We start from the raw sequence: 10959 nt of genomic DNA on the forward strand, positions 1-10959 counted from the left end.
ATGTTGCCTGGTGTGATTCTTTTGATGTGTTTCTTGGGTCTTCAGTTCCGGAGCTGTGCAACTGATCTGTGCAACTGGACTGGAAGGTGAGCAGCTTATGTCATTACTGCAAGATTAAAAAGAGGGTTTAATAGCAATGTGAAAGGCTGAAAACAACCTGGCCAACCTTATATCGGCAGGCTATAAGATGATACAAACAATTTGCATAATCAATTATTTACATGTACAAATGCATATATGAACTTAATTAGATATAGTAAGAAACATCTGAGCATGTATTAATGAATTGGCATGTATAACGGCATTATTATCACAAAAGAAAGGAAAGGCTGCAGTCAATGACATGTTGTGTAACCCGGCAGCCTACGTTGTGTTCTTATTCGTGGCTTATAACTATAATATAATAGCATCGGAATATTATTTATTAAGAAGTTATTTGAGCCATTAATAACAATGTAGTACATCCAATCTATAGCAATCATTTTATTTTGAGAATTTAAATGTTCTCGTTTTTCCCCTGCTGATCCAGCGGTTTTGCAGCTGGCGTGGACTCCAGGATTGTACTGCAGGTGCAGCTGCGCTGCACAGAGGGCTCGGTGCGCTGGATTTACCCGGGCCAGGCTCTGCGGGTGGTCCTGGAGCCCAACCTGTCCACCGCCATGCGCACCACCGTCTGCATCAAACCTTCTCCCTCTCTCCGGGGAGCCAGCGTGTTCATCGAGCGCGCCGGACAGCTGCAGCTGCTGGTGACGGAGGGCGGGCGGCCCGAGCAGCAGGTCTTCTGCTTCCGGGCGGACGGTCCGCACAGGCCCGCGATCTACCTCCAGTCCAGCCCGCAGACCGCAGGGTCCTGGAGCAGACGCACGATGGGCTTCAGATATGAGCTGCTGAGCAACAGGAGCTCTGCGCCCAACGTGGGCCACAGCGGGCTTCAGGGTGAGGGCACCCTCTCTCATCTGGCTTCTGGACACAAATGGAATTGATCATGTTTAATACAACTATAGATGAGTTACAAGCTATTGAAAAGGGCAACCTTTGGGTTGCCAGGTTGTGAAAATCCTCCTTTTTTTTCTGATCCTATCACAATTCCCTTTTATAGAATGGCTGCAAGGGATCATGACCAAAATCTATTTATACACAACTTACTAAGCATTTATTAATAGAGTGCCAGCACATATAAAGGATTTGAACAAACATATTTTTCAGAACCTGGTCACTAAAAATATTAACATAAGCATTAGAGCAGCTGCTAGTATTATCAGCTTCAACCTTTTATAAAGGGTGCCTTCGTGGTACCAGAAGATTGAATACCATAATGCTCTATTGCGTTACCTGTCTTGTCGTGTGAGGGACCAACGAGGCTTAATTCCTATGAGAAATAGCCGTCATTTGATTACAGTCCCAATCATGCTGACTGGGACATGCAGCTGCTGGTCAGTTGCCTGTTTTGTCTGGCTGTCTGGTTTCCATCGGGGGACAAAGCAGCGAGGACAGAGCAGACCACAGGGCGGCTGAAGGGCACCGGGCCAAGGGCCCCGAATTGAGACCGCAAATACATTGGAAATTCCACAAATGCCTTTTCATTGTGCGTGTCTGTTTATTAGCATTTATCCATGTGTGAGGGTCTGTCCCCACAGCGGTGATGTCATTCTATGTCCATAATAGACAGCTGCTGGTTTATCTTTTCTGAATTGCCAGACTGGCAGAAGTGTTTGACTCCTGTTGTCTGCTGGGTTGGCAAAGGGTCATTCAATTAGGCGGATACAATGGGAGTCAAACACGGGGTCAAGACTAGTGAGGGGTTTTGATCTGGAGGCGTTCTGGTGGGCAGAGCACCTAAACATACCAACATTCCTTCATCGAACCCCTGGTTTCTTCTTTCTTTGATGTGTGATTTGAAGTCTGGGGAAGAGATGGTCATCAGTCAATGACAGTCAGAGCGCTTTGGGTCATGTACGGCTGGGGAGAGGGTGAACAAGCCACAGATTTAAAATGACATGTTCTGTACTGCTTTTCTTTCTTCGCAGCGTCGTGCCAACCCTGCAATAATACACAACTCCTCATGGCCATCTGCAACAGTGACTTTGGTAGGTACATATTATTCTCACAAAGATAAACTGGAGCTACAGTGTAATGTAGCCAGAGTGGAGTAGCTGGAGTTAAAAAAAAAGAAAAGAAAAGGAAAAGAAAAGTGAATATGAATGAGATTTGATCCAAAGAGATATCCAACTTGTAAATGGTGTGCATGAAAGACACACCGACATCAACACGAGTGAAGTATGACTTTATGAGATTCTATAACATGATTTTCTAATGACTTACTTACATTGAAATACTAAACTATGATGTTTATGACTTACTATGTTATATTTCCTTCATCTTCAAAGACATACATATTTGAGTTGCCTCAATACCCCTTGTGTCCATAATAAGATAAGGGATGGATGAGCAGTTGAGGTGTAAATGGAGAAAAAAAAAGATAGAAAAAAAACAATAACACAGAGGAAACCTCGAAGAGTTCTTTGCTAAAAACACACTTGTTTCTCAGATTTTTTCATTTAATTTCTCTTAATCACGTGCGGACATGGTTCTGCTTTGTGTTTCAGTGGTCCGAGGCTACATCAGCGATGTCTCCCACGACTCTTTACGGCAGACGTCGCGGGTGGAGGTGTCAGCAGTGAGGGTCTACTGGCAGCGCAGTGGAGTGTTTGAGCAGCGAGCGCCGGCCTCCGCGTCCGGGTCCGCCCTGACCTGGCGTGGACACATCCACACGCTCATGCAGTGCCACGTGAAGCCCGGGGACGGAGAATTCCTCTTCACAGGGTCAGAACACTTTGGGGAAGCTTGGTTAGGGTGTGCCCCGCGATACAAAGACTTCCTGTCCGTCTACCAGACCGCCTGGGCAGCGCGTCAGAATTCCTGCGACTTCCCTTTGGACTGAGGAAGTTTGGTGTTTGGGCTCTGCTGTGGGATCCCTGTGAAGTTGTCATGTGCCTGGAAGGTGGCATCTAGCATCACCAGCATGGACAAAGTAATTGAATCTCTGGTGGTAAAAAAACCCAAAAGAGTCACATTTAGAGGAGCAGAGCAAGAGCAAACAGCAGGGCCTCCTGCACTGGAGCTCAGAGAGGGCCGGCCTTTGTCTCCCTCCCATCACTGCCCTTATCCCTGGGAGAGGGAGAAGGGGTTGGGTTGCCGCTCTCTCTTTGTGCGTCTCTCCACATCAACCGTTGTTCACTTTGCTGCCTCAGTGTGACAATTGCCCCCTGAACTGAGGTGGGAAGAAAGAATGAAGCACAGCTAATGTCAGTTTGTCCTTGTGAATAGGCTTGTACATATACCATTGTGAAGTTGTTTTATTCTGATTAATCTGTGCTTAAGTTTGAAATCCACTTTGTTTTGTCTATTTATTTGTGTTATACCCTGACCTTTGAATTATGGGAAAAATGTTTTTTTCCCGAAAATTCTGAATTATTGTTTTTATAATGCAAAATAAATTGTGCTAGTGATCATATTTGTTTTATTCATTCAAAAGATAATTTGTAACATTGACAAATCCAGGTTAGAATTGGTTAGAATTTCTTTATCTGTTAAAGGTCTGTCTACTAAGAAGGTCTGTATAGGTAAAATAATATGTGGATATTTGCTCCCCAACAGTAAACAGGTTTTTTTAACATCAGAATACAATCTGCATCTGACATTGTGTTTGTTCTTGCTACACAAATAATAAATAAAACATTTACAACATTATAATTTGCTGATTTATTTTAAATATTAATGGAGAATCTGGTCAGTTTATGTGGCTGTGTGCCTGATGAAGTGTTTAGACGTGAACCGAGCTCATGAACACTGCATAAAAATCTAAATTTCATGAGGCCCTCCGGTTCACAAGAATACTCTGGCCCCTTAAGGGACTGGGTGAAGGCTTAAATGAACTAACACCCCCATTCCCCATCATATGCTGCATAATTTCTGTTTTTTTTTTTAGAAGAATGGGATTTAGAGCTGAAGTATCCTACAAGCTTATTTAGCCCCTTTTCCTTCTGCGTGCAATCTTTTCCCCCTGTAATCAGATTCTTATGATAATAGCAAAGCCGTATACCAGAAAATGGAATACTAAATCTCCTTAGATGGCGAAAAGCTCTGAGCAGATTGAATTGGAGTTTTCTTTTGAGATGTGTGGCCCCTCCACGGCCAAGAAGACGAATGGACAGATGTGAGGCCCCAAAGCCCGGGGATCCTCCCTCTTGGCCCCTCCCAGAAGAGGGGAACAATTAATTGACTTTAAAAGCAACTGCTTTCTTTGGCTATTCCACACTTCTACTTGGCTGAGCAGAGCTCACAAATTGGTGTGTTGAACTTTTTATGAGGACTAAATAGCTGCCAATGAAAGTGTAAATGACTGTGTGGTGAATGGGGGCCACACAATGACCCTGCAGTGACAAGGCCTGCGGCAGACATAATGACCATTGTCACAGCTGCCGTCATCTAGAAACCATCAGGGCTCATGAATCCAAGAAGAGCACAAGGGCTAAATCCTTTTTTTCTGACTGATTCGGATATTTTATCCTCTTTTATATGTCTTTATTTTGACAATGTTGTTTTAAAAAAAGCACCATATATATTTAAAATATCTCGCCCATATGCTTTAGTCCTGAGATTGTTTTAGGCTTTTTCTGGCTGTATTACACACAAATGATGACAAATAATATCTCCTGCGTAATTGTTTTCTTGATCCATTTAAAAAAAAAAAAAACATTTCCTGTGATGGTTGACCCAGATGTATGAAAGACATGGTTCAAGATCGCAAAAACAAATTACTTTGACAAATGTTTCCCAATATTCAAGCTTTCCCAAAACTTTTTTCATCCAGCAGGAGTCCAGCTTGAAGTCTCCTCCCTCATTATTGTCCCAGGGGGCCACCATGTCAAATTTCCAAGCGAAATATAGCCTCTCTGCAGGCTTTTGAGACCACACAATTCTCATCTCTGGGAATTCCAGCAGGCTCTCATGGGGAACGAGCCCAGGAGGGCTCGGCCCGGAGCGGCTGCGTGGTGTACCGGCAGGAGTCCACCCAGACTTGGGGGGTAATTGGTTTATCCCACCGCCTGGCCTGCTTTCCCATGTGGGCCACTGCTGTGGGGAGGCCCAGGGGTACAATATGGAAACAGCGTGATACCCTCTAGTGCCGAACAGGCATTCACGGCTCCAGCTATAGAGACCTGGGACCGAGAGCCCGGGACACAAAGCTGGAGCAGAGATGTCTCTTGGCTTTGAAAAGCTTGCCATTTGGTCTCCTTTTAACGCTGAGCAGCATTATTGGTTGAGGATTTGAAGTAATTGAATTTTAGCTCAAGCTTTTTTGTAAATCTTTTTCTCATTTCAAAAAGTGTTTCAAATAGTGTGAGAGTTTTACTGAATCTCTACATGAAAGTGATCCCTCATGCACCTGGTTAAAAACTCGATTGCCTTAATGTTCTTGTTAGTATAGTAACAGTATGATGCAAAAGGTCATGCAAATTCACAGTAAGTCTAAAAAAGTCCTAAAAAGAAGAGAAGAAGAAGTGAAAAACAAACTTTTAAAAGTCAGTGTAGTTTGACGATAAAACATTGCAAAAAAGAATTAATATCATATGTAAAATGTTGGAAAAGTCATAGTATGTCTAAAAAGCCAAAAAGTCAGAGTACAGAATGGGGATGTTGAAAAGATTGATATGAAACAAATAGTGTAGTATGTCAACAAATTCATGAAGAATGTTTAGTATAGTATAGCGAAGGTCAAAAAAGTCAGAAAAAAGCCATCAATATGGCTAAAAAATGTCATACACGTTCATACCTTTGGGCATTTATATTTAATAACATGAGCTGCATGTCTTTGGACTGTGGGAGGAAACCTGAGCACCTGGAGAAAAACCCACGCTGTCACTGGGAGAACATAAAAACTCCACACAGCTTTGAGGGCTGGCCGAAAAATAACTCATAGTTTGACTATGTTGAAGAAATTCCAGCATAACACATTGAAAAAAGTAATTAAAAAAGTCATAGTGTTGCATGTTTGGTCTAAAAAAGCCCTCAAATATTGAGCTGGCACACAAAGTGCCACAAACAGCAACACAAGTAACTTATTGAAACATTTTGGAACAACACACATTGAAGGTTTTAAGGAGGATTATTATTTAATCATAGTATTTCTGTTAAATACTGGACAGTTTTGTACACACTTGCTATGAATTTGCTATTGATGTTGTGTTTATGTCATGTGATTTATCTTTCAGTGTAAGTACTTTTTTGTAACGTTTCTTCTTTATCCGAAATAGTGTGATGGGTCCAGTATCATCTTAAATAATATGAGTGAAGCATAATATCACATTCTAGCACACTTTGTTTTCTAACCATCACACTCTGTCACTTGTACTTAAAGAATCAGGATTTAAGATGCATCCGTAACGTGGCCAAAAACAAAAATAAGTATCTTTAATTCTGTGAAAAAGTCTCATTTTACTGAATCGCAAAGAAAGCATAATCATACACAAACAACAGGGGCTATATTGTAACTGTAGATGATAAAACCATCTCATGATTCATCCCACTGAAGTTCATGCACACAGGACCTTAATTCTGAATGAGTCGGATCTTCCTGTCTCCAAGGAGGAGTCTGCAAAAATAGAAAAGAAAAAGAAAAAGAACAGTCAGGAATGACTGTAACTGTAGAGCCACAGTTACTCTTTGAACCAAAGACATGAACATTGGAGTCCTTTGAAAGTGTGACGTGTACATGTTGTGTTGCACCTACCGAACCAGTGCAGCAGCTGTCAGGCCTCCCGTGATGGGTCCCACCCAGTAGACCCAGTGATGACCCCAGTAGTTGCTCACTATGGCGGGACCGAAGGCCCTGGCCGGGTTGAGGCAGGTGCCAGACACATCTCCACTGACAAAACAAACAGCTATGAGCTCTTCAGAGGAGTTTCAATTTATTCAAAAAACAATATGGAAGTGAATTTGAACTGCATCGCTGCTGCAGCTTAAACATGACATCATACCATCCCATTCAAGATATATGCCATATGCACAGATAACAGACAGCTATTCTATATAATGAAAAGCTTATTTTGCTTGGTCCTCTTAACACAGAATTACAACTTAAGGTAAAAAAAAAATCAAAAATAAGGCACAAAATGTAAAAGATATAACAGTATTGCACAAAAATATGATAATAGTTTTGCTATGATAAATATGATAAAATATGAGAATGGTATTTATTTCTAAATACTAATTATGTATTTATAATAGTACTTATATATCCTATGTGAGATGTAGATAGAAAAATGCAAATCATATGGGATATCTTACATTTTTTTCAGTTGGACAAACGTGTCAAATGCCATACACACAAATGCCATAACTAACTCCAAGATGTCCTTCGTACTCTTATACATCATTGTAAAATGAACTCTACTTATCTCACTTATCTCTAGATTCATAGTAATCTTTCCTCACCCAGCCAAGATGTTGATGACGACAGTGCATCCCACCATGAATGGCACCATGGGGCTCCTGGTCTTGGCGTTGACGGCCCCGAGCAGCACCACCATGGTGACCAGGCAGGTCATGGCCACCTCGCCAAACACTGCTCCTCCTATCTCGCTGTCTGGCTGCAGCAGAGCAAACGCAGCCCCGTGGGCTTTGGCGAAGTTCTCTCTCGAGGTCATTAGCTGTCGGCAGCAGCAAAGATTCATTACAAGAGAGTCCAAGTTGGATGTTTTCATGACACAGAAAGGAGACCGGCTCACCTTCGCCATAGAAGCCCCAAGCACTCCTCCGACCAACTGACTGACAATATACGGGGCCACCATGTTCATCTCCATCCCCCCACAGAGATAGATGGCGAGGGTGAATGGGGGGTTGAAATGGGATCCACTGCAGAGACAAGGCAGGACAAAGAAACATGACGTTCTCCAGGTAAACTTCTGAGTTTTGGGCAATGCTGTCTTTAGGGTAGAAACTTTCACACGGGTTCAGAGTTCAATGTTTTGGTGCATTATTTACAGAGGATGAAATAGTTTAACACGGATGGAATGAATAAATGCGTGGATGAACCGGACTGAATCATGACATTCACACATCTCTTTTCTAAATGTAATGAAATGTGCAGAATCATGTGAAAGAATAATGCTCATTGTGGTTTTTTTTTGTTTTCAAACATTAAATTGTTAAGATAACAATATTTGCACTCAAAGCCACCATGGATTAACTGTTTTGAAATCCTGTTGTTGTTGTTTTTTTTAAAGAAAATGTGATTAATGTCCATTCAGCGTACAGGAAATAACAATAGCAGTTATTACCCATGGTGTACAATACACGTGATGCTCCTCACCTGATCTCAGCCATGCAGGCCACCATAACGGCGACAGCCAGACCGTGCACCAGAGCTGGCTGAAGCCTCCCTGCAGACTCCACATTCTCTATGACCGACACACACCCGATGAACACAAAGAAAGTAGTTCCCACCACCTCGGCCAGACAGGGCTGAATTAACTTCTCAAATTTGTTCAGAGGTCTGGCTGGAGGCGACTTAGACTCTGAAGACATGAGAGACGCCCCAACCTCACCCATCTCCATCTTCTCATCAGCCATGAGTCTTCAGTGAGGTCTGGTGGTCCGAGCTGAAGATGTAACACTGAGCTGTCTGACCTGGGGTGTGCAGACAAATATATCTGTGCCTGCTAATCACACGGACCTTGGGGCTTAAGGTTAGAGTCTAGGTAGAGTTGCTCCACTGACCTGCGATGAACTCACTGACTCATTTTCTTATTAATCCAGCCTAGTTTGTTCATCACATGCGCTTTCGTTACAAGAGGGCGCTTGCAGACGTGAATATTTCATGCATTGGCTGACAAGTTTGTGAACTGTGTCTTGAACTGTTTAAAAATCAGCCAGTTTTTGTCAATGATTGGAACTTAATAATTCACTGTGAAGTTACACAAGCAGGTATTCAGATGCTACCTTCCCATAGCAGGACACAAAACTATGGCAACACATATAAAGATGCATTATTATATATGTTATATATATATTTGGCGCGTCTGATTTTCTCGGTATTTTGATGCAGATAGAGAGAAAATTTTGGTAAAAGTCAACTTGTATAATAGTGTTGCAAGTAAAACATAAGCCTATATAAGGATAAGAGACATAACGCTTGATAAATGTTTATCACAGAGCAAAGTCTGGGTTTAAATGGGGAAAATATTGCATAAAGTTACAACTTAAGTTAAATAGTATAATTTCATGATGCAGCAGATTCCACCCACTAATTAATCATTTCCTACAAGATGATCACACATTGGGGGAAAGAGTGTCATGGAGGTGACCGCAGAGAGCTAGCAAACAGATTCTAAGTACACATGGCCACCTGCTCATCTTTATTTGTTAGAACACAGAAATAAACTGTAATTCTGATGCTTTGCTGTTCCCATATGATTGTTTGCATTCAAGACGTCTAGTGATCCAAAACTGAACTAAAGATGTGTCTATACGGTCGGACAAGGATCACAGTGCACAGTGGCTAAAACATACAGGAGCTTGGGAGAATACAAACGTGTGTAGTGCAGCGTCTCATCGAAAAATGAGACAGAAAAGGTAAAAGAGATTCTTAAGATGAATACAGAATCCATATTTTTCCATTTAAAAGCCTCTCCTACTTTCTATGGCGATGTTGATTTTGGAAATGCACACCTCAAACTATATATACAAAAAAGCATGGATTTAAGAACATCAACCTAAATTCTGAATCTAAAAGTCCTACTTTTCCAAAAAACCTCTTTTAGTGACAACATTTTGAAAGCACCCCATGAATCCAATGTGACAGAAGAGTTTGAAAGCTAAACGAGGAATAGATCCAGGAAAAACAGGAACAAATTAACCCTCTGTTCATATGCAAATGATGTTGTGTGGCTGTGGGTTCTCACTTGAGTTTACAGATATGCAACTAAGCCGCAAGTTGTTCTTTAACTTCAACACACCAGGGTTAAAGTACCCTTAAAGTAAGTCATGCACAGAGGAATGATCAGACCCCACACATTTCCCTACATTTATTGGGGTCATATAGTCATTATCAGTCCCATGACAAACAGTTCATAGGTCCCATCGTTGCTGCTCAGATAGGAATGACTTTACCATGTATACAATATTGACCCTCATAATATAGGCTATATAAGGCAGATAAGGCCGAGGTGTGCCCTTTGACTGAAAAGGCAAATTATGTGTCTGAACATCATCATAACAGGATCCACGGAGGGAATTCACTTTCCCCGTAATGCAGGGAGACTGCATTGATCACCGTGTGACACATTTACTTCGCCTCCATTGTATTTGGGTGGTGGCACACAATCTCATAGTTCAGTTACTTACACCTTGTGGTGTGACATAAGGTCCTGTAAGTGTAATTCTCCAAGTGAACTGAATTGATTTTCAGACGGTGTCCATATCGCCACAGAGCCACAAGGTGGCAGCAGAGAGCCGATCCAGTGTCTAATGAGAGCACGAACATCAGTCCGCAGAAAACACCCCTGATGTGACATAAACTGACCCTGGATCAGTGGAATAAATGCAATTCAACGCCTGTCGGTCAGTTCCTGCAACTGTTGACAGCTTTTCCGCGTGTAGTGGAGTGTCATTTTAGTGTCACGTGTCTCCAATTTACCCCATTCGTTCAGCTACGTATTATTTATTTGGAAAAAAAAATCAGCCTAACTTAACAAAAATATATTTAAAACAAAAGTTTTAGAGTCCACCAAAACAACGACTCTGACTTTTCCATGACCATGACAAACCAATAGCGGAGTCTATACTTGTTTTCTCCTCTTTTTTTTTTCTTTCTTGCAAAGGTATCACATGTCACATGGGCCGCGCGGCGTACAGTCGGGAAGTAAAGGCACTTCCTCCTTCTTGCCGCACTGGGTG

At 42.0% G+C, this 10959-nt stretch overlaps 2 protein-coding genes across 2 annotated transcripts; one reads left to right on the plus strand and one right to left on the minus strand.

The window, feature by feature from the left end:
• On the plus strand, nt 1-3114 carry LOC137787176 (meteorin-like protein). The gene is made up of 4 exons (XM_068579470.1): nt 1-86; nt 530-936; nt 2028-2087; nt 2607-3114. The coding sequence occupies exons 1-4, from the start codon at nt 1-3 to the stop codon at nt 2939-2941; spliced, it is 888 nt and encodes a 295-aa protein (XP_068435571.1). The 3' UTR covers nt 2942-3114.
• Nucleotides 3115-6612: 3498 nt separating this feature from the next.
• Nucleotides 6613-8634, minus strand: aqp8b (aquaporin 8b). The gene is made up of 5 exons (XM_068578376.1): nt 8375-8634; nt 7791-7917; nt 7498-7712; nt 6794-6928; nt 6613-6655 (listed from the first exon to the last, which is right to left on the minus strand). The coding sequence occupies exons 1-5, from the start codon at nt 8632-8634 to the stop codon at nt 6613-6615; spliced, it is 780 nt and encodes a 259-aa protein (XP_068434477.1).
• Between the last annotated feature and the right edge of the window lie 2325 nt (nt 8635-10959).

This window comes from Clinocottus analis, unplaced genomic scaffold, assembly GCF_023055335.1.
Source record: "Clinocottus analis isolate CAN_PGR_092001 unplaced genomic scaffold, fCliAna1.0.p SCAF_16, whole genome shotgun sequence".
In the NCBI taxonomy this organism is placed as follows: domain Eukaryota; kingdom Metazoa; phylum Chordata; class Actinopteri; order Perciformes; family Cottidae; genus Clinocottus; species Clinocottus analis.